The sequence below is a fragment of the Globicephala melas genome, chromosome 15 (assembly GCF_963455315.2).
Source record: "Globicephala melas chromosome 15, mGloMel1.2, whole genome shotgun sequence".
In the NCBI taxonomy this organism is placed as follows: Eukaryota; Metazoa; Chordata; class Mammalia; order Artiodactyla; family Delphinidae; genus Globicephala; species Globicephala melas.
The window spans coordinates 70,216,077-70,243,800 of NC_083328.1; the positions used below are offsets into that span (position 1 = coordinate 70,216,077).

General features: G+C 51.2%; 1 protein-coding gene across 1 annotated transcript in view; it reads left to right on the plus strand.

Moving 5' to 3' along the window:
• MYBL2 (MYB proto-oncogene like 2) overlaps positions 1-27,724 on the plus strand; it is a 33,883-nt gene continuing 6,159 nt past the window's right edge. Inside the window, exons 1-10 of the mRNA XM_060285324.1 lie at positions 1-75; positions 131-219; positions 9,697-9,790; positions 14,068-14,139; positions 15,026-15,118; positions 15,305-15,525; positions 17,528-17,690; positions 20,871-21,158; positions 23,893-24,309; positions 26,372-26,511. Of these exons, the coding sequence (XP_060141307.1) occupies positions 1-75; positions 131-219; positions 9,697-9,790; positions 14,068-14,139; positions 15,026-15,118; positions 15,305-15,525; positions 17,528-17,690; positions 20,871-21,158; positions 23,893-24,309; positions 26,372-26,511 (1,652 nt within the window). The remainder of the gene's footprint in view (positions 76-130; positions 220-9,696; positions 9,791-14,067; positions 14,140-15,025; positions 15,119-15,304; positions 15,526-17,527; positions 17,691-20,870; positions 21,159-23,892; positions 24,310-26,371; positions 26,512-27,724) is intronic.

The following is a 27,724-nucleotide window of genomic DNA, read 5'->3' on the forward strand; positions in this document are numbered from 1 at the left end:
ATGCCTCGCGCGGAGCCGGAGCCGGAGCGCGCGCCTGGAAGTGGGCCGGCTCTGGGCGGCGGCGTGGGCCCCGCGGTCAGACGGCCTGGGATCTTCGGCCTTTATTCACTAGTTGGACCCCTCGAAACAGGTCACGTCTCTTGTCCCTGCTCACTGTGGGCGGCGAGAGACTGCCAGGTGGACTCCAAGGCCTGATTTTCCCTCTCCATCTTCACAGAGGTGGGTGATGTTACCTTCAAGTGCGGCCGCGGGGCCTGGCCGGGCTGGGCCGTGCAGGTGGTTTCCACCCGCCTCTGGACTAGGCCTTGGTGTCCGTCGTTCGTTCCCTCCCTGAATTTGTGCCCTAACTCCTTAATCCGCGACTCCTTCCAGCTTGATTGCTGAACTGCAAGTGGCCATGTTACAAAAGGAAGAACTAAATGTTTGTGAAAGCTGATGCCCCAGAAGGCCCAGGATAAGAAGTCAGAGGTGTGGGCTAGACGTGGTGTGTGTATTAAAGCAGTCCAGGATCCTGGCTCTTCTCTTGGAGTCTCATACCCCTCATCAGGAATGCAAGAGATTTGCATTAGTTCCCCGATTGACCAGGGATGGAACCCGTCCCCCATGAAGTGGCAGTGCGGAGTCCTAACCACTGGACCGCCAGGGAATTCCCAGAAGGTTTCTAAGAGACCAAATTCTCACCCTTTGCGATTGCATAAATGAGGACACAGCTGGGGCGGGCATGAGTCTGGACAAGCCCACGCAGGGTTGATTGCCCTGTTCTGTGGTCAATGACCCCACACTTCTCCCAGTGATTGAAGAGGGACCCCCTAGAGTCATGCAAATGGAACATATCCATCACTCCCCAAAACGTCCTCGTGTCCCTTTGTCATCCCTTCTCTACAACCACTGTCACTTTAGATTGGTTCTGTCACTAGATTGGTTTGCAATTTCTGGAGTCGTGTGTAAATGGAATCACAAAGTGTGTACTCTTTGTCTTCTTTCAGCCTAATTATTTTGAGATTCACATTGTATAAGTAATTCCTTTTTATTGTCAGAGTGGATATATTTGTTTTATATCTATAATTTGTTTATCCAGTTACCTGTTGATGGACATTTGGGGTGTTTCCAGTTAGGGGCTATTACAAATAAAAGTATGTAAAAGGCTCTGTGTGAACATGTGCATTCATTTTTCTTGGCTCCATATGGCTGGGTCATATGGTAGGTGTATATGTTTTTAAGAAACTGCTGAGCTGTTTCCAAAGTGGTTGTACACTTTCACATTCCACCAGCAGTATTGGAGAAGTCTGATTACTCCCCATCTTCAACATTTGACATGATTAGTCTTTTTAGTCAGTGATTGTAATAGGTGTGTAAATCTCATTGCGGTTTTAAATTTGCAATTCCCAAATGAAATAGTATTGAGCATCTTTTCGTGTGCTTTGCCACTAGATATATTTTGAAGGTAGAGTTTGAGGGTAGAGCCAATAGGATTTGCAGATGGGTCAGATAGATGATGTGAGAGAAGAATCAAAAATGACTTCAACTCAACTCTACTCAGTGCTCTGTGGTGACCTAAATGGGAAGGAAATCTAAAAAGAGTGGATATATGCATAACTGATTCACTTTGCTGTACAGCAGAAACTATACTCCAATAAAAATATTTTTTTTAAGTCAAAAAAAAAAAAGTGACTTCAACTCTGGGCAGTCTGAGTACTTCCTAATATTTCTCTCCTTGATATGCACTGGCTTTTCCCTCTGGCCACCTTGCAAATTCCTAAGTCACCCAGCTTTGAAGAGCCTTCAGTGACCCCTTTGGTTGATAACCACAGCGCCTGCCTTTATCTTCGCCCTGATAGATCTAATTTTCTGTTTACCCATTGTCTCTCCTATCACCTGGTGAGGTTCTAGAGAGTATGGATGTTGGATTGTCTCCTGATGACTAGCTCCTGGTGCAGCCCAGCCTCAATCATTTCGACATATTTTCACAAACTGTCCTCTCAATTTACATTTCAAAGGATGGGTGCTTTGCTTCAAGCCACCTGCCCCCTAGCTGTGTGATCATGGCAACTTAACACCTGTGTACCTCAGTTTCCTTATCTTTAGAATGAGGAGCTTACTGTTTGACACCTGCCTCTCATAGTGATGAGCATTAAATGGAAAATGAAGGCAAAGCTCTTAGTATGGTGCCTGGCCCATGGTGTCTTCCCCAGTAAAATCCAGCTATTATTTTCTGACCTGAATGTTTTGCAGGTCCTTTGCTGGAACTCAAATATAGGTGCTTTGCAAATAGTTATTCCTAAAATCTCAATCTTTTGAGAAGTGGGTGAGGAAATTTCTCTGTTGAGGTCTGATTTCTTGAATCAGTTAATTGAATTGCTTCCCTGCATTGGGATCCACCCTGTTGTTGAAAGTTTCCCATTTCCACTGCTGGTTCTGGACCTCTCATGCCTCTGGCCACTTACCTGCTGCCATGACTCTGTCCTCTACACTGATGCCCTTGGGGGTGAGGCAGAAGTATCTTTTTTTAAAAAACGTTTTTCTTTTTTTCCGGCCGCACAGTGTGTCTTGTGGGATCTCAGTTCCCTTCAGGGATTGAACCTGAGCCCTCGGCATTGAGAGCACAGAGTCTTAACCACTGGACCACCAGGGAATTCCTTGGGCAGAAGTATCTGAAAAACATTCCTTTGTTTCAAAATCTCTTTTGATGGTCCCTGTAAGGCACAATCGAAACTCTAGCATTCCAAGTTCCCCCAGTTCTGTGCCTTCCTAACAACTCTCCAGCCCAAATGTTAGTTTTAACATTTCATTCATTCAATTAAAAATGTGTAACACCGCTTCTGTGAGTACCTGCCAGGAGCCAAACATTATGGTCAACATCTGAAGCTGAAATGTGAATGTGGGGCTGTCTGCTCTTGAGAGAGCAAGTAAAATTACGGGCAGAGGAAGTACGGTGGTGGGAGGACAAGGGTGAAAAGGGAGGTGCTCAGTAAGTGGAGGGGAAGACGCCAGGCAGAGGGACATATGATCCTACTTATCATTTATTTGTGATCAATCCGTGTTTGTTTTGTGTCCAGGCTTATGCTGCATCCTGAGCATTTAATAGATTTGATGCTGCCTTCCCAAGACAGGGGCAGGCCCTGCGTCTGGAACCTGGGGTGGGGCAAACTGTGGAATGACCAAATGACTGAAGCCTCCCTGTCCAAGGAGGGTATGTGCAGGAAAAGGTTCCTGGTAGAGTGCAGTCTATATGTTATCAGTCCTGAGCCCAGGGACCACTCCCAGCTGTGGCTGCACCCAGGACACTTGGAGTCTTCTCTCCAGGGGTATCTGTTGGCATGATGGTAACTGGAGAAGACACACTTGTGCAGATAACCAGATTCCATCTGGTACCAGGGTGACCTCCCTGCTCTCTGACTCGCAGCACTGACTCCAGGCTTCTTAGACTCTGATATGGACAAAGAATATCACCTGCCACTTCAGTAAACAAAGGATGTTGTGGCCATCAAGCCAGCAGCCACTGCAGCCACCCCTGATGGTGTGCCCTGAGGGGATTCAAGATGGAGAAAAATAGGATACTGGCCCTAGATAGTTAAGGTGCGTATCAAACAAGTAATTTCAATAAGCTCAGACTCCTGCATCTTCCCACACATAGAAGAGTGCTAAATTCATTAACTTAAGATGTCTGGTTTTCTTTAATTAGCAGTAAACTTTTGATGTTCTGACTACTTGGGGTTTTTTTGTTTTTGTTACTGCAAAAACTACTATATATCCTGGCTCCTCCCTTACCTCTTCGGAACAGTCCCTCAGCTATCTGAGATGCTATATCCCAGGCTTAAGTCCTCAGTAATACTGCTGAATAAAACATAATTCTCAACTTCTAGGTTGTGCATTCTTTTTCAGTCGATAAGTGTATTGGTCAGCTGGCTAGCAACTGGAGACAGCCGCTCCCTGTCTCTTGCCTTGGGCAAATACCTTGCCTGAGCTGGTAGGTCCTGTCTCTCTCCTGAAATGGGACTAATAATCCATGTGAGAGTGTGTGCTGTGTGCAAAGCAGCTTCCTAGACCTCAAAGGGCAAGCATGAGAGCAACTGAAGAGTTATAATAACAACAAAAAGTAATATAGTGCTTATTATGTACCAGAGATTATTCTCAGTGGTTTACATATATAAGTTTATTTAATCCTAAAACCATCCCACAAAGTAGGTACCAGTGTAGTGATTAATAGCATATACTCTGGAACTAGACAGCCCAGGCTTAAATCCCTTCTTTGCCATTTACTAGCAGTGTGACCTGGGGGGAGGCCTGTGTCTCAGTGTCCCCATCTGCCAAAAGAAGAGAATACTAATACTACCTCATAGGGTTGCTGTGAGGATTAAATGAATTAAAATGTATAAAGCATACAGAACAGTGGCTGGCACATAGTAAAACCAATCTAAGTCTTTGATAACTCATTTTTATAGATGAGAAAACTGAGGCACAGAGAAGTTATTTGCCTATGATCACGTAACTAGTAAATGATGGAGCTGGGAATCAAACCCTAGGAAGTCCGGCTTCAGAGCCTACACTCTTAAATATTATGCCCTAGCAATGAAGAGGGGATGGACATCTCCACATGAATTACTTTAGGAGGGAAGTGGGTGGGGGAAGCCCTGAATTAATTGATGTGGAAGCTTCTAGCAAGTATAATAAGATGTCAGTGTTCCTTCTGTTGTGGTAAGTGAAGTTTGCAGCAGTGGGCTGGACTGTCCCCAGGTGGCCAGAAGTTTCTGGAAGAGGGGTCTGAGGCATAAGCAGGGGCTAAGAGGTTGAGGTTTAAGCCCATCTCCCCAGGCTCCTGTCTCATAATTCATTTACCCCCCCCTTTCAGCACCTGTCTTGGATGTGGGGTGACACTCGGGAGGTACTTGGTAAATGGCAACTTAAAATGGAAAATCCTTGCTAAGCCTCTAGGAGTTTAAGCATGTGGTAAACTGAATTCAGTGCAACAGTTGAATTCTGGGCCCTGGGGATACTGCTGTGAATTGAGGGGCCACTTGGACCTTAGCAATCCCATAGTTCAAATGGGGAGACGCACGAGTCAACAAGCAGGTTGTGGGCCATGGACTCTAAGGATAAACAGGAACTATTCGGGTGGGAGGGGTGGGAAGTGTACTGGGCCCGAGTAAAGGCCAGGAGGCTGCGAGTTTTCTTTGGCTGGGGGCGGTGGGTTGGGGGGTGGGGCGGTGATCTGGCAGAATCCTATAAACACCTGATTACAGAGTATTTTACCCTGAGGTAGAGGACCTAGATTTTAAGTTCTGGAGAGTCAAGATCAGGTTTGCATTCTAGGAGGCTCACTTTTGGCCGCCAGCAGTCAAGCTGAGGAGCTGGAGCCATTGAATTCGAGGCTGGAAAGGAAGCAGGGAGATGGTTTCGAGGCACAGACCCGGTCTAGGTGGGGGTGAGGGGGCCGCTTTGAGGTGGGGCTGTAGGGACGCAGGAGCAGCTTGGACTAGAGCTGCCCCTTTTGCACAGGTGGTTTCCCCGGCCTGACTCTCCCATCCTTGCGGCTCACTCCCTTTCTTCAGTCTTTCCTCCAGGGCCGCCCCGATCAGTCTTGGCTCGAGCCAGGCCTCAGTCACCTGGCTGCTTGTTCGGAGCCACACCCACGCCCTCTCCCTGCCCTGGGGCTTCAGGGCTCTGCGCAGGTGCGGTGTTCTTCGGCTCTCCGGCCCCGCCCCCCGAGCACGCCCCGCCCGCTGGCCCCGCCCCGCGCACGCCAGCCCGCCCGCGCGCCAGGCCCGGGCGGCGCCGACGCGCTTGGCGGGAGATAGAAAAGTGCTTCTGTGCGCGCCGGCGGCTACCGCAGCCCCTGCGAGCAGCGGCGGGACCTGCGGCCACGCTGACGCTTCGCAGCGCGGCCCCGGGGCCCGGAGCGGCCGGAGAAGCCCAAACCCTGACCCCGGCCCGGCTCCCGCTCCGGGCTCAGCCGGCGGGCGGGCGAGCGCGGCGCGGCCCGGGCCGGGGGGATGTCTCGACGGACACGCGGGTGAGAGGAGCCGGGAGGCTAAGGGCCCCTCCCCCTCCCCGACCTCCCCCCCAACCCCGACCTCTGCCCCCACCCTCGCCGTGCCCTTCTGAGCCGGGCGGGGGTGGGGTCCTCAGGAAACGCAGTGTCCTGTGTCGCCCGACGCGGGGAGACGCGGGGGGTGCGCGCGAAGCCGGGGTCTCACGGGGGCCCCTCGCTCGGCTCCCTGGGCCTCGGAGCTGGGGCGGGCGGGTCTCCTGGGACCCGGGCCAAGCCCTGCATGATGTCATTTTGTCTCCCGCCTAATTGCGGGGTGGGGGTGGGACGGCGGTGTCAGCTGGAAGGGGCTTTACCGGTGAGGGAGGCGACCCCTGGAGAAGGAAAGTGATTTTCCAAGTCACGGCGAGCGGGCGGCCAAAGCCTGGGAGACCGTTGTCGTTCAAGCCTTTTGGGGTTCAGATTTGCCGGTGGCCATTTCTTAACATTCGGGGAAACACAGAACCCCAAACTCCCTCCCTCGACCTAGGAAGGATGCAGGGGCGGGGGTGTTGACTTTTTGGTCCCCCACCACCTGGGTTGCGGACCCCAGCTCGTTTTCGTTTCGGAGACCTGTCTTCCTGTTCCACATGAGGGGTTTGGGGCAGCTGAGGTTGAAGGCGAGGGGAAGAGAGACTGATGTGTATCGAGACCGCTCTGTGCCAGCAGCCCCTGGGGTGGAGGCAGGAACTGCGGTCTCCATCTTACTTAACTCGCCAGAGAATGAGTAGCAGAGTCAAGCCAAGAACCAGGTCTGTGGGCTCCAGGTCCGTGTCTTAGACCTGTGCACCCGGTGCCTGAGCTCTGGGCTTTTCAACCAGGCAGGGAGTCACGGAGGACAATGGGATTCTGCCCTGTTCCCTCCCTGGATTCATGCAGCCCAGATAACTTCAAACCCCACTTCAGATGGTGTTTGCCTTCTCAGGCCCAGCATATAGACCTGAGAAGCAATCGTTGCTGGCTTTCCCTAGAATTCCTTTCAGCAAGGAAGCATCTGATCCCTGGGCAGTGTTCAGGCTCAGGGTGTGTCTTCCTCAGGCCACAATTTCTCAGGGCAGCTCCAATTCCCAAGGGTTGTTCTGGGCAGGCACTAGTCAGGCCCTGAATTTCTGGTTCAGGAAGTGTTAACTCCAGGCAACAACCAAGGCCCCAGACAACCCCCAGGTCCTCTGCTACTTCTCCCCTGGGGCTCAGTGGAGGACCTCCCCCACCCCAGCCAGGTGAGGGATGAGTTCTGTACCCTGGAACAGCATTCAGTTTGATTCTCGGCGACCCGCTGTAACTCTCCTCTGCACCAGTGCCCTACTTCCTGCTCAGCTTCTGACTCACCCTATCTGGAGCAGAGCCCAGCGCATGAAAGGGCATAGAAAGGGTGTGTTGGACCTCCATGTGGTTGCCACTACTGACTTAGCCTCTGCTTTTCCAGCTGGGATTACGAGATGAGGACTGGAAGGTGCTGGTTAGAGCCTGGCTTAGTGGAATTGGCAGGTGGCATAACCCTGTGAGCCTCAAAATGTTCACATCTATTAAATGGGGATAATGAGAATGCATGTGAAGTAGACAGTCATCATCGTGTTGGTGCTAGAAGTATATTACCTCACAGAACTCTCCCAGCCATCTGAGCTGCTCTCCCCATTAAATAGAGTATTTTGGAGCACCAGAGAGTGTTACACAGAAACAGTCTCTTCCTCGAAGGAACATTTGCTGAGCTTCTGTCAGAAGCTGGGTGCTGGAGAACCAAAGGTAGTTTCTGTCAAAACAGTCTGGGGGGCAGTTGATGTTAAAGCCAGCTTCCTTCTGTTATTAGCATCTTGTAGAGTTTTTTTGCCTCCTACTTTGTGATAGTGGAGGACCCCATGAATTGGTTTGGGAATGACAAGACAAGGCTGAATTCCAGCTCCTCCTATGACTGGTGTATTGCTGGGTTTAGAAATTCGTCTGTCCCTTTCCTAATTCTAAAAAGTTTACTTGTATTAGCATTTCTTATCGACTAAGAGGCAGCAATTTTGCATGTTTATTCATTCCTATGTCCAGCCATTCCCAGAGCAAACATTTCTTAAGGCATTTTGTTGCTACCCCCCAAAGGCCCTACAGAAATGAGGTGGAGCCGACCTCTGTCCACGTTGTCAAGGAGACAGGCAGTTGCAGCCTAAGGGCTTATGTTATGAGACGGGAGGATTTCCAATGTGCTCTGGGGAGTGTGGGTGTGATTAGGAAGATGCTGAGAAGGGGAAAGGAGCGTCGCCACAGAAGGAAGTCCTCTTCCTCTTTTGGAGAGGCCTGTGCTTGCCTTGCTTGTTTGGAGACGTCTAGGCTTTTTTCCCACTTAAAAATGCCTGACTTCGGAATGTCCCTGACAGAGGTGACCTAATGGAGTTGGAAGGGTGCTCTTGTGAGCCCCGGACATGCCTGGGGGTGGATAGCATGATCTCCATTTTTGTAACTATTAAACCTGATAAATAGGAAGATTTTGGAGTAACTTGGAAAATTACCTGTTAGAAAATAAAAGCATCCAGAATTCAAAGCTGCTTGTACTCTGATTTTTAGCTCCATAAACTAGACCTATGTGTAGGCAAGGATTGAGAAGGGGTATGCAAAAATGGACATAGTTACTGAGTTAATGTATTTTAAATGGTTTTCTCGAACAATATTTCTTAAAATCCTGGTGCTTGATGATTACATACATCGTCAGCTTTTTTTTTTTTTTTTTTTGGGCTGTGTTGGGTCTTTGTTGCTGCATATGGCTTTCTCTAATTGCAGTGAGCGGGAGCTACTCTTGGTTGTGTTGCGCGGGCTTCTCATTGTGGTGGCTTCTCTTGTTGCGGAGCACGGGCTCTAGGCACGCTGGCTTCAGTAGTTGTAGCACGTGGGTTCAGTAGTTGTGGCTCGCGGGCTCTAGAGCACAGGCTCAGTAGTTGTGGCGCAGCGGCTTAGTTGCTCTGCGGCATGTGGGATCTTCCCGGACCAGGGCTCGAACCCGTGTCCTCTCCATTGGCAGGTGGATCCTCAGCCACTGCGCCACCAGGGAAGCCCACATACATCATCAGCTTTAATCCTTAAAATACCCGTGCAAGTTGAAAAAGTTTTGTTATTTAAAAGAAAATTTGAAATAGGTGTCTGGTGTTGAATATAATATTCTTGGTGAAATCTTTTCTCTTTAATAAATTTATTTATTTATTTTTGGCTGTGATGGGTCTTCATTGCTGCACACGGGCTTTCTCTACTTGCGGCAAGTGGCGGATACTCTTTGTTGCTGTGTGCGGGCTTCTCCTTGCGGTGGCTTCTCTTGTTGTGGAGCTCCGGCTCTAGGTGAACAGCCTTAAGCATTTGTGACATGCGGGTTCAGTAGTTGTGGCTTGTCTGCTCTAGAGCGCAGGCTCTAGTAGTTGTGGAGCACGGGCTTAGTTGCTCCGCGGCATGTGGGATCTTCCCGGACCAGGGCTCGAACCCGTGTCCCCTGCGTTGGCAGGTGGATTCTTATCTACTGCGCCACCAGGGAAGTCCTTGGTGAAATCTTAACTTCTTTTTTCTTGTAGCTTTTGAAATCATTAGAGTGTTAACTGAAAATGAAAGAGTAAAGAGGTCATGGCCACAGTCCACACTGTCCATCCATCATGTAGCAGCAGGTGGAGAGACACATGTCCTTGACCTTTGGCTTGCTTTCCCTGCAGTGAGGAGCTGGATGAGCTGCACTACCAGGACACAGATTCAGATGTGCCGGAGCAGCGAGACAGCAAGTGCAAGGTTAAATGGACCCACGAGGAGGTGAGTGACACCGAGGGGCAACTGCGGGGGTGGAGGTGATGGCAGCTGGGAGGCTGGACCAGGAACAGAGCCTGGGTTGTGTCTGCCTGATGCCCCGACCAGTATGATGAAGAGGAGGAGCTGATGAAAGAAGCAGATGGGGGAATTCCCTAGCGGTCCAGCTTTAGGACTCGGTGCTTCCAGTGCTGGGGGCCCGGGTTCAATCACTGGTCGGGGGAACTAGGATCCCACAGGCTGCATGGTGCGGCCAAAAAACAACAAAAAAGAAGCAGATAGGCACTCTGGTTCTCCCTGATGATTCTTCTCAGAGCATTCCTGGACACTCTCAGTATTGAGGACTCTTACAGGGATGCATCTCTCAGACCTTGGGGCCAGCAGTTGCTGTTGTGTCTCTTGAAAGCTGGTGTGTTCTGCATCGTGGACTTTAATTGTGCTTCTTGTCCATTAACTGCTGGGAGGTTTAGCCAAATCTGCAAACCCCCTCTTCATTATCATTTTTAAAAAATCATTGTATTTTGTCTGCGATAGCAAGCTCTGAATTGATTTTATTCTTTAATCAAGTTTATGAAGTATAATTTATATACAGTCAAATGCACCCTTTTAAAGTGAACAGTTCCAGCAGTTTTGATAAGTGTGTATTACTCACATAAGTACCACCTTGATTGTCCCCGGAAGTTCCCTTTGTGGTCCATCGTTCCTGGCTCCAGGCAGTCGCCCATCCAGTGTCTCTCTGTTTGATCGTTTTGCCTGTTCTCGAATGTCCTACAGATGAAATCATACAGCTCTGCTCTTTTCTATCTGGCTTCTTTTGTTCAGCATAATGTTGCATGATTCAGTAATTTGTTCATTTTTTCTTCCTGAAGAGTATTCCATTGTATGGATAGACCATAGTATGTTTCCCTTGTTGATGGGCATTTGGGCTATTTCTAGTTTTTGGCTACTGTGGATAGAGCGGCTGTGAAAATTCTTGCCTAAGTGTTTTTGAGGATTATGTTTTCATTCATCTAGAGAGGATACTTAGGTACGCTCATGGTGTATGTATATGCTTAGTTTAGAAACTGTCAGGTTGTTTTCTGACTTGGTTGTACCAATTTAGACTCCTGCTGGCCTTATCTTTTTATTCTACCTCTATTTTCCTGTATGTGTTTAGTTTTAAGTCTCTTTTTTTTTTTTCCCCCTTACTGTTTGAGTTGTGAAACACTCTTAAATCATAAAAGATGTTTCTTCAGAGGAGTGCTAAGCCAGCCTTTTCTGTTCATCCCACTGTGGACCAGGGACTATATTCCACTCTTGCAGGCTTAGAAGAACAAGCAAGATGGGGTCCCTACCCCAGAGCATCTCTCTGCCTGGACCATGCCCAGGCCCGTGGACATGCTGTGGCCATCATGGTGCTGGCAAGACTGGCGTCTTTTTTTTTTTATTTACTTTTGGCTGCGTTGGGTCTTCATTGCTGCACACGGGCTTTCTGTAGTTGCTGTGAGCGGGGCCTACTCTTCGTTGTGGTGTGCAGGCTTCTCATTGCAGTGGCTTCTTTTGTTGTGGAGCACGGGCTCTAGGCTCATGGGCTTCAGTAGTTGTGGCATGTGGGCTCAGTAGTTGTGCCTCGTGGACTCTAGAGCACAGGCGCAGTAGTTGTGGTGCACGGGCTTAGTTGCTCCGCGGCATGTGGGATCCTCCCGGACCAGGGCTCAAACCCATGTCCCCTGCATTGGCAGGTGGACTCCAAACCACTGTCCACCAGGGAAGTCCCAAGACTGGTGTCTTTTGTGCTCACTGTGGTGTCTCTCCTGTCTTATACTAAGCCTCCTAGACATAGGAGGCACCTGTAATTGTCGAAATGCCTTTTTTTTTTTCCTTCTCTTTCTCTCTCTCTTTTTTTTTTTTTTTTGACCTAGAGACTTGTGGGATCTTAGTTCCGCGACCAGGGATTATAACTCGCACCCTCAGCAGTGAAAGCGCAGAGTCCTAACCGCTGGACCATCTGGGAATTCCCCAAAATGCTTTTAGAAGTTGAGTTTACTGTTGTCTGAGAAGTTAAGAACAGTTTCATGGAGTAAGGATTTGGAAATTCAGCAGTCAGGTGTGCAAAATGGTGGGTAAGTCAATAGGAAATGGGTTACAGGTGGAGAAAAGCAAGAGGACCCCCCGTTTGGCTGGAGCAAAGGGTCCTTAAAGAGGAAGCGTGGTTGATTAAGATGGAAAGATCGAATGGGGTCCAATCCCGGAAGGCCTTGGACTTCGGACTCAGAGATGTAGGCTTGTTCAGCTGGCAAGGTGAAGCCATTGAAGGTTTTTGAAGCAGATGCGGGACATGACCACAGCTGGGCTCCAGGGAGCTAGTCTGCTGTGTGTAGGGTGGGTAAGGGATTTGGGGGCAGCCTGAAGCTGAGGGAGTTGGAGAGGTTGCTGTGCCGGGCAGGTGGGAGAAGATGGCTGCGGAGGGACAGGGACAGTGCAGGCGGGAGTGGACAGGTGGAGGGGGCCCATGGGGTCTGGCAGGAGCTGGAGACGAAAGTGTCCCCCCCGCAGTTGTCGGGGAGGATGGTGGTGCTGGAGATGGACACAGGGGACATGGGCGGAAGGCAGGGGTTGGCCTGGCCAGGTCGGGCAGGCGGCAGGGGAGGGCAGGGTGTCCGGGGCTGGCTGTGTGGCCGTGGGCTGGCTCAGCTACAGGATTCATGGGGACTTTGTCCAGCTGATGCTGGGCTGTGGCCAAGCTGCAGTTGAGGGTCTGGATTTCTCTGGTGGCCTTTTTTTCTGTCCAGGAGAGAGAGAGAGAGTGTGTGTGTGTGTGTAAAAACACCTAACATTAAATGTACCCTCGTAACTATTTTTAAGTGTACAGTTCAGTACGTGAAGTATATTCCCACCGTGCAGCAGGTCTCTAGAACTTTGTCATCGTGCAAAACTGAATCATTAAACACTTAATTCCCCCCTCTCCTCCTCCTAGCCCTTGGCAACCACCTTTGTCTCCTTTCTGTTTCTATGATTTGACTGCTTCAGATTCTTCACAAGAGTGGACTCATACGCTGTCCTTTTGTGTCTGGCTTATTTCGCTTAGCATAATGTCTTCAAGGGTCATCCACGTTGTATCTTGCAACAGAATTTCCTTCTGTTTTAAGGCTGAATAATGTTCTACTGTATGGATATACTACATTTTCTTCTTCTTCTTTTTTTTGATTGAACCCAGGCCCTTGGCAGTGAAAGCGCGGAATTCTAACCACCGGACCGCCAGGGAATTTCCTACATTTCCTTTATATATTATAAAATATTAAAAAATTGATTCGATGGAAGAATACTTTACATACAATCAACTACAACCATTAAAGTACAATTCAGTGAGTTTCAGTGCACGTGCTACCATGAAACTCCCAGCACCGTCATCGTAGAGCGCTTCCATCACCCCAGGCATTTCTTGCTCCCTTTGCTGTCCATTTCTCCCTACCACCACCCCTGACCTCAGACACCACTGACTATCTTTTTGTCCCTGTAGCTTAGTTTACATTTTCTAGAAGTTCTTAAGCGCAGAATCATGCAATGTATACTCTTTATGTCTGGCTTCTTTCCCTCATCACAATGATACTGTGATTTCATGTTGTTGCGTAAATCAGTACTTTATATTCAGGAGAACGTTTTAACAGGTACTGTTTTCCTTCCCTTCTGAGTGCGCTTGATTCTGCCCATGTCCCCCATCTCCAGTGCTGGGTCACTGTCGTCTCTGGCCCAGGTGCCTGTAATGGCCTCCTCTCGTTCATTCTGCCCACCTGTAGCCCCTTCTCCTGCAGCTGCCAAAGTGAAGTTCATAACAAGCACATTGAACCGTGACCACCCACTGCTTCAGTGCATCAGTGGCTTTGCATGACGCAGAGGCCCGAATCAACCCTGCTTGTGGTCTGGCCCCTGCCGTCCCCTCCAGAATCCTCTTGCATCCCTCCTGCTTGCTTCCTGCATTCTAGCCTCACTGGACTTCCTTGGGGCCTGTCCCTTGGACCCCCCCAAATAGGCCTCACCATCGACCTCTCCGTACCCCCCAGCACCTTTCCTTTTGTTTGCAGGAGGCTTTGATTAACATCTGCTTCCCTCTAGACTTTAAGTCCCATAAGGTTGGGCAGCTCCGATGCTGCCCACTGCCATGCCTGGCGTGCCTGGTGTGTAGTAGGTGATCATTTCATGACTGAGTGGATGAGAGAGGCTGTTTTCTTTGGGGAGGGCTCCGTCAAGAGCAGCTGTTTTCTGCACACGTGTAGCTGAGCGCTCTGTCTTCCCGGTTTTGGCAGGATGAGCAGCTGAGGACCCTGGTGAGGCAGTTTGGACAGCAAGACTGGAAGTTCCTGGCCAGCCACTTTCCCGTGAGTGCAGCCCCCTGCGGCCCCCTCCCCCAGGACAGTGGGCCCAGGACAGACTTTGTGTCAAGGAGAAGAAAGGGGGGTTCCTTACCAAGTCCCCCCCAGCTCTCCCAACAAAACAACCTTCCAGGCTTCCTAGGCCCTTTCTTCCCAAACCGGAATCCAAGGCACCCTGGTGTAAGCGTCTCCACGCAGCAGCCTCCGTGTGCCTGGGGGTCTTGGGCTCCGTGCTCATGAAGTCAGATCAGTGACATATTTGCATTTCTTCCTGCAAGTCAGGAGCGAGTTGGTGCTCGGTTTCGGTTTCTCAACCGTGAGACTGAAACTGAGGGGAAACAGTACTTGAGCAGGCTCCATGGCGAGGCCCCTGCCGAGCTGGCTGGTGCCACCATGTCCAGCATCTAGAGGCTCCTGGTGATGCGGGTCCCCCTCAGGTCCCCCACCCCCAGCACTGCAGGCGTCTGGCAGGGAGGGGATGTGGCAGGAGCTGCTGTTGGCTTATTTCCTGGCTCATCGGGCAGTTCAGGGACCAAGTCACCAGACCCTCGTCACCTCCCCCTCCTCCGTGTGATCTGAAACCTTCAGGGAGATACTACCCTCCCCGAAGCAAGCAAGGATCCCTGATGTAGCCTGCGGGCTGGCACGGGGCAGCCCCCTTGTGTTAGGGCAACTGGCGGTGGCTTCCCACATGGTTCTGAGTTTGCCTGGTTCCATCCGGGCCCTCTGGTAGCACAGGGAAACCATGCGTGTTCCGGCCCGTGGGCAGGCAGTGTGTGGTGGTGCAGGAAACAAGACAGAACCCCACCGAGGTGTCCCCTGAGCCCAGTGTGTGTCCAGGGTCCAGGGCCACCATCCCAGGAGTTCTCACGGGTGCCTGTCCTGTTCCCAGAACCGCACTGACCAGCAGTGCCAGTACCGGTGGCTGAGGGTCTTGAATCCAGACCTCGTCAAGGGGCCATGGACCAAAGAGGAGGACCAGAAGGTAATGCCCAGGACAGTGCCTGCCACATGGCGGGCCTTCACCCACCCCCGGGAATCAAGGGGCTGAGGCTGCCCTGGGTGGTGGCTGGGCTGTCCAGCTGGACCTTGGGTGTGTGACATCCCACTGGTCGGTGCTGGGGTGGGGAAAGGGCCGGTCCCGCCGGCCTCACAGCAGCTTTCCCCCAAGGTCATAGAGCTGGTCAAGAAGTACGGCACGAAGCAGTGGACGCTGATCGCCAAGCACCTGAAGGGCCGGCTGGGGAAGCAGTGCCGCGAGCGCTGGCACAATCACCTCAACCCCGAAGTGAAGAAGTCCTGCTGGACGGAGGAGGAGGACCGCATCATCTGCGAGGCCCACAAGGTGCTGGGCAACCGCTGGGCCGAGATCGCCAAGATGCTGCCGGGGAGGTGAGCCGCCTGCTGGGGCCTTTGCGGGGATGTTCCAAGGCCCAGTCCCGATTTCTCTGGAGTTGTTCACTTTTCCCAGAAGCGAACGAGTCCTTCAGATTCTTGACGGGATGGGAGGGGATAGGGGAGGGGGGGCAGGGGGGGACCCAGCTGCTTGGAGTCTGGAACAGGGAAGGGAGGGAGGCCTGGGGGCCTCCCATTCACTGTGCAGCCTCTCATCTGGTCCCACTTTCGGCTCTGTGCCATCCCTGCCCTCTGCTGTGGCCGGGGTGGCCTGGTTATTTTTTAGAGAATAAACCTCTTTCCTCCTGCCTGTGAGGTCAGGCCCAGGATCTGGACGTCCGAACCACTGCCCGTTTCCACCCTACTCTTCACGCTGGGCCTGGCCCCTCCAAGCCCTGGGCCTCTTGGTGTTCTGCAGGGAGCATTAGGACGACTTGGCTCCATTCTTGCTAGAATCCTGCTCCAGGGTCAATTCCCAGTCTCCTAAGTTGCTCACTGCTCCCCTAACTGCTTTCCATCTTCTGGAAACTTATAAAAAATCACTTACTCACCACTGTCTTCTACCCTGCTCTTTTCGTCTGTGTGCATTTTTACCTTATTTTGTTTCCTTTCTTTGCCATGGCATTGCGGTCCTGGGAAGGAGAGGAAATAAAATGCCAGATGGTCTCTTTCCCCTGGAGTCTGGAATCATCTGTTTCCAAAACTCAAACCGGAGTGTGTTATCCTTTTGGCATTTCTGAAAACACTTGGGTTGAGGACTCGAGCCTCTTTCCCGTGTGGCCAGCCTGGCCTGGCTGATGCCACCAGCCTCGCCTTGATCTGCCGTCACCCTTGCTCATCTTTGGGGCCTTAGCTGCTCCGACCTCCTCTCTCCCTTAGACACGGGAGAGCTCTTTTCTGAGCACGAACGCCCTGTGCTCCTGGCAGCTTGGATGCCCTCTAACTTGTACCCATGATGTAGCCAACACGCTCTCATCCTTTGGTTCTCAGTGGGGACGTTATTTCCTCAGGGAAGGTTTCTCTGTCCTTTCCAACTGTGGTCAGTCCCTGGCCACCTCCCCACCGTGCCCCGACCCCTGCGCAGCCAGCACTGCGTCCTGACAGCCTTCAGTGGGAATGAACAGAGATCCAGACCCTCCTCTTAGACTGGTGGCTCCGTCAAGCTGCTATTCTCTGTTCACGGTTCAAGGGAAAAGCACTCTGCTCGGAAACCCAAAGAAGGCAGCGCCTCTGTGTGTCTGCACTTCTGAACTGCTGTAGGTCTGTGGGCTCTGAGGCTGCTGAGCCCCCCGTGCTACTCACCGTGATGCTGCTGTGTGCTTCTGTAGTTTCGTACTTCTTTGGGCTTCGTACTGCTGTCTGCTCCTGCTGCTCTGTTACTCTGTCTTGCGGTCCCTGTCTGCTTCTCTCCCCCCGCTTCCCTGACTCCTGCACCACTGTGCTACTTTCTGCTTCTGTAGTGGGGGTGCTACTCCTGACTTACACCATATGTGTTTCCTCTTTAATCTTCAGCAAGTGATGGAGAGTGAAGTAGTCTTTTGATTCTCCAGATAAAAAAGCCAAGGCTCAGAGTGGTCAGTAGTGGATCCTCTGTGCCCTCTTTGGCCATTTTCTGTCTGTGGGACGTGATCAGGGCTTGTGTTCCAGGTCACTGAGCCTCAGGACAGGGGCCACCGGCCGGCAGCTTGCTTACGGTTTCTACAAATGCAGAGTGAGTGGGAAAGGGAATGAGAGTTCCCAGAATGTTTCAGTGTTAGGATTTTACCCTGTAGGCTGAATAAGACCTTTGCTTATTTCTCAGAGGTGTGTGGAAATACTCTGTAAATCGTTACAGGCTGCAAGCATGTCAGACTTCATCTTAGAGCTAAGAGCCCTTAGAACTCCTCAGGCTGAACCCGCACTTACAGAGGTGGGAGCTCAGCTCAGGGAGGCTAGTGACGCGCCCGGTGGCGCACGGGCCCCAGTGCTGGGGTCAAAGATCCCCGGTTGGCCCCTGTAGGACAGACAATGCTGTGAAGAATCACTGGAACTCCACTATCAAGAGGAAGGTGGACACGGGAGGCTTCCTGAGTGAGTCCAGAGACAGCAAGCCCCCCATGTACTTGCTGCTGGAGCTGGAGGACAAGGACGGCTGCCAGAGTGCCCCGGCCTCAGAAGGCCAGGTGAGTGGGGCGGGGATGTCAGGCAGCTCAGCCACTGGGCTTGGGCTAGTTGGTTTGTTTTCATGTGTATCCGATGCCGTCTCACCAACACCTATTCCTCCTTTTTCAACTGTTCCATGGCTGTTCCGTAATCCTACAAGAGGTTCTCACTGTGGCCTCACATCTCTCATGAGGGCCTTTCCCTGTGTCACCTGTGCCCATGCTTGGTGCTCATCTGTCCACAGATGCAGGATGCCAGAGCCGACGCCAGGTGAAGAAGGGTCAGGTGGGGAGGTCCTCAGCCTCCTCCTGTCCTCAACAGCTTCCTTCCTACCCGTTGCTCTTTCCAGCCTTTTCATACTAAAAGCACATTTGCAATTCTAAAAAAAATCAGATTTGTTGAGGTACAAGCACATACAGTAAAATTCACTGTGTTTCATGTGCAGGTCTGAGTCATGACAGCTTTAAACAGTCCTGTGGCCACCACCATAGTCAACACACAACCTCTCCATCACCCCCCATATTCTTTCAGCCCTTCTCCCATCCTTAGTCCCTGGCACCCTTCATCTGTTTTCTGTCTCTATAATTTTCTAGAAAGTCATATGAATGAAGTCATATGGTGTTACATTTACAATTGTTAACATCTCCCATCCTACACTCCAGAGCATACTATTTTTAAAATTGAAGTATAGTTGATTTACAATATTATAGTAGTTTCAGGTGTTTTTGGTTATTTTTGAACTATCTCATATGATTTATTCTTAAAAAACAAAGATTTGAAGCACATGTGTCAGAGTATGAAGATGGGCCGTTGCTGGGTACATGGCAGGTGACACGCTTCCTCTACACTGTTTTCCAATCTTTTCTGTAATCGTGAACTATTGAATAGTTCTTTTTAATGCTCCCCCTTTCCTTTTCCTGCTGGCCAGATTATAACTGTTCACTGCTCCAGTTCTTCTGCAACACCCTGCTGGAGCGTTATATCATGTTTTTGCCTCTCTTTCCGGATTTTTCAGCTTCAGAGACTATTCCTTACTTACCAGATATGAGAGCATCTATGCGGTAACAGTTGAAAAAGCTGTAAAGTGAAACGTAAAAGGACTTCTCCCTCCTGTCTGGATTCCCCATGGGTCCCCTAACCAGAGGAATTCACTTCTCAGTTTCTTGTATGCCTAAGTAATATGTTTTCCAGGCTTTTACTTCTGATTAAATAAAAAGCATCCGTGCCCCAGAGAGAAACAATGTGCGTCAGCAGACACGGAGAAGTCGTCTTTCAGGATAGGGCGGAGTGGACAGTAGTCTCTGAAAATCCTCCTTGGCTGAAAGTCATTTCCTAGACTCTGTTTTCACCCCCCTGGCGCTTTGTGTCTGGGAGGCTGGCCCTGCTGGGCCAGGGGGAGCTCCAGACCTTGATCCTGAGCACACAGGTCAGGTTACAGTGTGGGTTTCAGCCTCACCCACTCCTCTCCACTGTCATTTTAATGGTTCTATTGTGCTGGTAATTTCTTTAATTAAGGTTCACCTGACTTTTTGTTGTTAGAAACGAAACTTTAATGTTGTCCTCGTAGCTAAATCACTGCTCAGTTGTCTCTTGGGAAATTCCTAGAGGTAGACAGATACATTCTTTAAAAACGATAAGGGACTTCTCTGGTGGGCCAGTGGTTAAGATTCCTGCTTCCAGTGCAGGGGACCTGGGTTCGATTCCCTGATCAGGGCACTAAGATCCCCCATGCCGTGTGGCATGGCCCCCCGCCCCCCAAAAAACAAAAACAAAATAGACGTTAATACATTTTGCTAGATTGCCTGCCAGAAAAGGTTCACCTGTTCTGTGTGTATGGGACTACCTCACTAGTCAGTGCTTGCAATTACAAATGATAAGTACTGAACTTGATTAGAAATTGCCAAACTTTTTCCAAAGTGGCTGTTTTCTGAAGTGGGAGTCACATGTTGGTAGCTTTTAAATAGTATTCATAGCATTCTTCCCCTCCAGTTATAGCAGTTATAAGGTTTTAATCCAATCTGCTCTTATCTCCTTTTCTTTCTTTGCTTATATCACAAACCATTTCCATTCTGTTCACTTGACAGCAGTGGCAACAGTAGCTACTAATTAGGTTGAAAGGTTTTCACACAGTTGTTGATCTGTGCGCCCTCCCCGCTCAGTAAGCCTCAGTGTCCTCATTTTATAGGCGAGGAAACTGACCCTCATCACAGGCTTGCCGGAGCTGGGAAATGGCAGAGCTCTGTCTGCATCCAGAGACCACGTCCCCCCCCCCCCCCCCCCCGTTAACACGGGACCCGCTTCTCGCTCTCGACCAGGCCTCTGTTAATCACTTGTGCTGTTTGCAAGGCTCCTCAGGGGCCGTCAGGTCAACGAGTCAAGCTTGTTTCGGAGGTTCTGCCAGGAGAGCGATTGCCCTAACGATCTACCTCTTTTTCTTTATTTCTTTCCTGTCACAAAATCAGTCTCAAAAAAAAATTAGTCTCCACTCCTTTTTCAAACTTTCATTTTGAAATAATATTAAGTACACAGAAAAGTTGCAAGAAAACTGCTCGCCTATATCCTTTACTGGGTTCATTCATTTTTAACATTTGTCAGATTTGCTTTATCTTTCTCTATGTACATTTATTTTTTTTAAAGACCTTGTAGTTAATCATTTACTTAATGGCTGTGGCATGCGGATCCAGGCCCCCTGCAGCGAAAGCCTGGAGTCTTAGCCGTCGGACCACCAGGGAAGTTCAATATGCATATTTTTTTAACCTGAGTTATTTGAGAGTTGATTCCATACATTGTGCCTTTTATTTCTTAATACTTGAGTGTGTGTTCCTCAAAATAAGGACATTCACCTGTGTGACAACAGTACGCACTTGGAATTTAACATTGGTGCGGGGACTTTTGACTAACCTACCGTCTAGATTCCACTTTTTCCTGCCCATGATCCAGTCCAGGTTTAGACACTGCTTCGTTGTCATATGTCTTTCGTCTAATTTTATCTGGGATAGTTCATCAGCCTTTCCGAGCCTTTCACGATACTGATGTTTTTGAAGCATAAGGTAGGGCTAGTTATGTTATAGACTGTCTCTCAGTTTGGGTTCACTTGTGTTTCCTTATTATTAGATTCGGGTTGTGCACTGTTAGCTGGAATACGGCATAGTTTATATCTCATAACGAAAAATCCAAACCGCGTGCCCTGTGCCCACCAGGGAAGTCTCGTGACCGGCTGGCCCCCGGCGTTCCCTGCCCTGAAGGAAGAGGAGAGCAGTGAGGAGGAGGCCACGGCGGCTGCCCCCTCCCAGGAGCAGGAGCCCGTCCCCACAGAGCTGGATGGAGTGCAGACGCCAGAGCCGCTGGAGGACTTCCCCAAGCGTGAAGACCAGGAGGGCTCCTCGCCGGAAACCAGCCTGCCCTACAAGTGGGTGGTGGAGGCCGCAAACCTCCTCATCCCTGCCGTGGGCTCCAGCCTCTCTGAAGCCCTGGACTTGATCGAGTCGGTAATGTTGGTCACGGCGCTTCACAGTGGGCCCCGAGCACCCCCAGCAGGGAGCACTTTCTCTCCGTAGGCGTCCGTCCTTCCGTCCGTTCGTTGTCTCGCTGATGTGGCTCAGCTGGTGCCGAGTGCCCAGCCCAGCACCAGGGCCTGGTGATGCCAAGATAGTGGCTGTGCAGCGCCTGCCCTCGGGGAGCTCCTGCCTCACCTGTACAGCGCAGGGTGGGCTGGGAGGGCTCGCGGTGGAAGCCGTACGACAGAGTCCTCAGGGCTGATGGGGAAGGGTGTTTGAAGCGGTAACACAGCCTGGGTGGGCACTGGTGTTTGTGGCAGCACAGGTGGTTGGGTGTCCCTGGAGAGGCCCCTGGGAAGGGCCAGGGTTTGGGGCTGCAGTGGTGAGCGGGTCCTGATTGCTCAGGTACAGCTGCCCCTGGGGCCGCGCTGCCTGTGGACTGTGCCCCTTTGGGGAAGGCACCCCGGTGGGGGGTGTGACCAAGGTGGGACCTCCCAGGTCCATCAGCCAGGCCTGTGGTGTGAAGTGGGTTTTAGGAGGTGGTGGGCAAGAGGCCGGCGACCAGGGGTAGAGGGGTTCAGTGGGCAGCGCCCATACTCACCTTCCCACTTGGGCTTCCTCCTATTGGCTGAGAATATTGATGTTGTTTATTGAGCATTTGCTAAATACCAGGCTGTGGGTTTAACACATGGTCCACATGGTATCCTGTGAGGGGTGTCCTTTCTGTATTTTGCAGATGAGACTGAGGCTCAGAGAGATCAAGTAAGTGTACCCAAAGGTCAAAGGTCACACAGCAAGTAAGGTCTTAACCATCATGCTGTGCTCCACTGTCCTGCCCAGTGAGCGTTTGGATGGTGGGGTGGGTCTCAGGTGGGCTGTCTGCTCAGACCCTCTGGCTCTGGGTCTCACCTCTTGCCCCTAGTGGCTGGGACTGTGGTGTCCCCTTCACTACAAGGGATTTCAGGGTAGCGATGCGTGTGTCAGTCTGTTCAGCAAATAGCTCCGGGGCCACCGTGGGCTGTCACTCCTTTGGGCTCTGAGGAAGGGTTGAGATGAGAGTGGGCCCACTCTGCACTGCTGGTGCCGGTGGAGTGGGTGGTGGACTCAGCTCAAGCTCAGAGAGGTTAGGAGGCTTGTCCAGTGTCACACAGCTGGCGAGTGCCGAGCTCGAGCTCTCCACGATGACCTTCAGCGACTGATGGGGAGCGATAGTAGTTGCAGAAACACTGCCGTCTGTCTCTCCGGGCAGTCCTTGAAGCATGTGCTCTGGTCTGTTAGATGCCATCCATTCCGGGCCTCTCCGAGGTTGGGGTTGGCTGCTGGGAGGAATGCCTGGAGACGGCATAGCTCTGAGCCGGCCTCCACCCTTAGCAGTGAACTTGCCAGGCTTCTTTGAGCTCCAAGGACCAGAAATAGAAATCACCACTAGGGTCTTGGTCCATTCAGGGCCAGACCTCCAGGGACCAGTGGAAACTTCTGTATCCAGAAGCCTTTGGGCTGGGTTGTAGTTTACTGGGCAAGGGCAGAAAGACGTGGGCATGCCTCTTAGAATTGCTCTTGGAAACTTAGTGACTTCAGGGCGATCACACCCTCTCTGACCTGGCTTCCTCAGTATGAGAAGGGAAAGTAATGCTTCTCTAGCAGGGTGGCTATGGGGTTGGAAACAGTGTAGGTGAAGCACCCAAGGAGGCGCTGCGATTGACAGGGTCATGGAGCCCAGTGGTGCGCTCTGGGTACGTGGCTGGCAAATCAAGACCCTTCAACCTGCTCACGGCCTTGGGCCCAAAGCCTCACTTCCAGTTCTCTGTTAAGGAAATAGCTACAAACGCAGGAGAAGATTTACATCCAAGATGTTCATAAAGATGCTATTTTTAATTTTTAAGAATTAGGGGGGAAAACCTAATGTCCTATAGAAAGGGGACAATTATGTAACATGTCCAAATGATGGTACATTTTACAGCCCTTAAAATTGTTAAAAGTTGACCTTTTTTCACTATAATAACAACTAATATTGATAGTAAATATTAAACTCATAGGTAATAGAATGAGGTGCAATCATTATTCCAGCTTTACCGAAACTTTAAATGGAAAAAAGAAGTTAACTAGAAATGATTTGTACTAAAGTTAGAAACATTGAAAATACTAAATATTTAGGGACACATGTAAGTGGTAATTGATGAACAAACGCATAAAGATGGTAAATTCAGGCCGTGATATCCTGCATGCGGGCTGAGGGTGTGCCAGGTGGACCTGGCGCTTTAGTGACAAGGTTTTATTTCTTAGGCTTATTGATGGGTATGTGAGTTTTCTTTGTGCTTTTTGTATATCTTAAAAACGCACAGAACATTTTTGTCAGTAACAGCAAGCAGCCACGGGCACGATGTGACTTCGGTTATGTTTCCAAATACAGATACAAAGAAGGATCTGAGGAAAGGCAGGCCAATGTTAAGGGTGATGGTTTCTGGGCTGTGGGATCATCCTTTTTTTTTTTTTTTTTTTTTGGCTGTGCCACGCGGCTTGCGGGATCTTAGTTCCCTGACCGGGGAACGAACCCGTGCCCCATGCAGTGGAAGCGTGGAGTCTTAACCACTGGACCACCAGGGAAGTCCCTGTAGGCTCATGCTTGATGCTTGTGTATTTTCCTTTAACGAATGAGCCCTGTGGTATATGAACCGGTACAAAAGCAGAGCCGTTGCAGTTATTCCTAAACCCCCTCTCTGGGCAGGACCCCGATGCCTGGTGTGACCTGAGTAAGTTTGACCTCCCCGAGGAGCCGTCCGCAGAGGGCAGCATTGGCGGCAGTCCGGTGCAGCCCCACCCATCGCAGCAGCAGCAGCAGGCCCCGCCACCCCGCCAGCCTGCCGCCGCTGTGCCCAGCGTGACCGAGTACCGCCTGGATGGCCACACCATCTCGGACCTGAGCCGGAGCAGCCGGGGCGAGCTGATCCCCATCTCCCCCAGCACTGACGTGGGGGGCTCGGGCATCAGCACGCCGCCCTCGGTGCTCAAGCGGCAGAAGAAGAGGCGAGTCGCCCTGTCACCTGTCACGGAGAACAGCGCCAGCCTGTCCTTCCTGGACTCCTGCAACAGCCTCACCCCGAAGAGCACGCCCGTCAAGACCCTGCCCTTCTCGCCCTCCCAGGTGCGTGGACCCCACCCCGACTGTTCTCTGGGTGCGGGTGACAGCCCCCCTGTGCCCAGTGCTGGGGACCCTGGAGGGCAGAAACGGGCCTGGCCCTGCCCTCATGAAGCGTCCGTGCTGATGGGAAGACCAGTTAATAAAAAAGCACCCAAATAAACGTGCTGAATGGAGTAAAAAAGGCGGCTTCTGGTACTTCGGGTGCATCTAGTCGGGGAAGGGTGTCAGCCAGGGCTTCTATGAGCAGGGGGATTGCTGGAGCTGGGGGCAGAGGGTGATAAAAGGGCCGAGAAGGGAAGAGGACTCGGTGTGTGTTAAGAGTGAGTTTACTGAGCACCGATTTTATAGCAGGTTTGCCAGCCCTGGGGAGCGAAGGGGCTGATGACAGCCCTGCCCATGAGAGGATGGCTGGGGTGGGGGACTTGGTGGTCACCATGTCCTGAGGAAAGGGCTGTGGGAGGAGCAGTTATTGAGTCGCTGAGGGCTTGTTGTGTTGAGTACTGCTTCCCAGGCTCTGTTTGTAATAGACACAGTGCTGGGGGGAGCCTGGGGGCCCTGTCTTTCCTAGTGGTGAGGGAGGCACTCAGAGTGGTGTCCCAGGTGGGGGTTGCTGACCGATTGATCGGCTTGAATAAAGGCTTGGAGTCAAGGGGAGAGCAGAGTGTGGTGTGAAGTCCAGAGCTAGGGCTCACGGACGGGGGGCAGGAGGACTGATGGGGACAGGAGGAGGGTTGAGGGATGGGGGCTGGGGCCTCGGAGAGTCCTGGGTACAGCTAGGGGGTATGCACTGCGCTGGGGGCTGTGGGTGGGGGATAGACTGGAGGGGTGGGGCAAGGGGGGGGCAGCGGCTTTGGGTCTCAAGGGTCTCCTCCCTCCTGTGGGGACGTGAGAGAATGAGGCCCAGTGGTGGCATGTTTCCAGAGGCCACCGTCTCTGCTGTAGAAGGACTGAGGCCAGACCTTTGTATCGGGATGTCTGGTGGTTCTGCAAGGTGCCCTGTGTTAGTTCACTTGGGCTGCCGTGACGAAGAACTGCACACAGGGGGACTGGAACAACGGACTCATTTTCTTAGTTCTGGAGTCTAGAAGTCCGAGAGGGTGTGAGCAGGATTGGTTTCTTCTGAGGTCTCTGGCTTCTAGGTGGTAATCTCCTCTCTGTGTCTTCAGGTGGTCTTCCTTCAGTGTCTGTGTCCTAATCTCTTTTCTCTTATAATCTCTTCTTCTTTTGTAAACTTCTTCTAAGGACACCAGTCTTATTGGATCAGGGCACACCCATGTGGCCTCATTTTACCATAATCACCTCTTTAAAGGCCCATCTCCAAATACAATCACAGTCTGAGGTACTGGGAGTTACGGTGTAAACGTGTGAATTTGGGGAGAACACAGTTTCGCCCATAGCAGGCCCCCCGTGAGGGCTGCTGGCTGGAGAAGGAAGACAGCAGGGCTGGAGCTGCCCAGAGAGCAGCCCAGGGTGACGGGGTGCAGCTGCCCTGCCCAGGGACCCTGCAGAGGGCAGTGGGCCTGAGGGCTGCAGGTGGCCCTGAGCTGCCAAGGGCATCTTCAGGGCAGAGGGGAGAGTGTGGTGCTTCAGATCTGTGTTTGAGTCCCGCCTCTACCTCTAGCACTCAGTGCAAGAATCCAAACCTCTCTTATCTGTAAAGGGGGATCGTGATCTTTACATTTCAGAGGATCTGTGAAAACTATGTGAAATTCTCAGTGTGCAGTGCTCAGCTCTGGTGTGAGAGGGTGTGTCTAAGTGTTGATGTCACCATCTCCATCATCACTGACCCGCCTGTCGCAGTTCATTTAAGAGCTACTTTCTTTTCTGAAAAGGAGCTGCTCTCGGTCAGCTTCCTTTGCCTTAAGTACACCGTCAGCAGCACGTGGCGGTGGGAGATGGACCTCCCATCATCCTGGCAAAGCGAGGATTGGGTGATGCCCAGCCTGGGGTCTACATGGACCTGCTCAGTGGGTCCCTGCCCATCTATCCTGGCCTCTGCTCTCTGGCGCCTGCCGGTGGGCTCTGAGGTCATCACCTTGTCTTGTTTCCTTTGTCTTCCTGGCAGTTTCTGAACTTCTGGAACAAACAGGACACACTAGAGCTGGAGGGCCCCTCGCTGACGTCCACCCCCGTGTGCAGCCAGAAGGTGGTGGTCACCACGCCACTGCACCGGGATAAGACACCCCTGCACCAGAAACATGCTGCGTGAGTGCTGTGCCCCCGCCCCACCTGCACTGGGCCTGCCCCTCCCCAAGCAGTGGCCGGCCTGGCGCAGGAGGTTCTCTGGGGGAGGGACCCCTTGGAAAACCGCCTGAGACTCTGTTACAGGAAGACCGCCTCCTCCTGGTCACCACACCTCTTCACTTCCGTCAGGGTAGTCTGCTGCTTCACCTCTGTTCTAATTCTTTCTTTTTTTTTTTCTTTTTTTTGGCCGCGCCACATGGCTTGAGGAATCTTAGTTCCCTGACCAGGGATTGAACCTGCGCCCTCGGCAGTGAAAGCACGCGGAATTCTAACCACTGGACCACTAGGGAATTCCCCGTTTTTTATTTTTTAACTTGCTGGTTTTCTAATCTCAGAAATGGAGAGTCCACACTGCCACGAAAAATTTAATCTCTGCATCCTTTATAAGTTTCAAGTGCAGATCTGCTGTGTTTGAGTAGCCCTGCGTGGAGGACAGAAGGGCCCCCGGTTCTCTCGTCTCTCTGGTGCTTAGTCAGGGGAGACGGCCGTGCCCCGCCTCCCGTGTGTGTGAAGCACAGCGTTTCACCTCCAGCCTGTACAGGTTGCTTACCTGCTTCTGTGGAGGTGCTCTCACAATAAGTTTCCTCCCTTGTGTCATCGTGACTCTTGAATTCCAGGTAGAGAGAGTTACTTAACTGGTCGTCTGCTTGTTACATGTGCCGGGGAAGAAGCATTGCTATTTATGTTTCAGCAGTTAAGTTGTAATTCAGGAATCAGTTCAGGAGTTTTAGTTCTTGTAATGATACGTAATTTCAGAAAAGATGTATGAATCGCTTGGTCAGAAGTCAGTCTCTCAAGAGTTGATCTAACATTTAACATAAGTAGGCTTCATGAGAAATGATTCTCCTTTCAAGCCGAAATCCTGGACTTCAAATCTAAGCTCTTAAACTTATGCTGGAAGCAAGAAAAAGAATTGATACTTAGATAACGTTTCATGAGAAATGATTCTCTATTCAAGCCAAAATCCTGGACTTGAAGTTCTTAAACAGACAGCTGGAACCACAAAAGGAGTCGCTGCTTCTCCGGAGAGAGGTTGGAGAGGGATGCGGTCTTCCTGGATCCCCACCTTCCTCGCCTCCCCCTTCTCTCGCTGGTTCTGCAGTGTGGCCACAGGCCGGCCTTGTTTTATGGAGAATCCTAGTGACAGCAGCCTTCTCAGTCGTTCTTCCAGCCT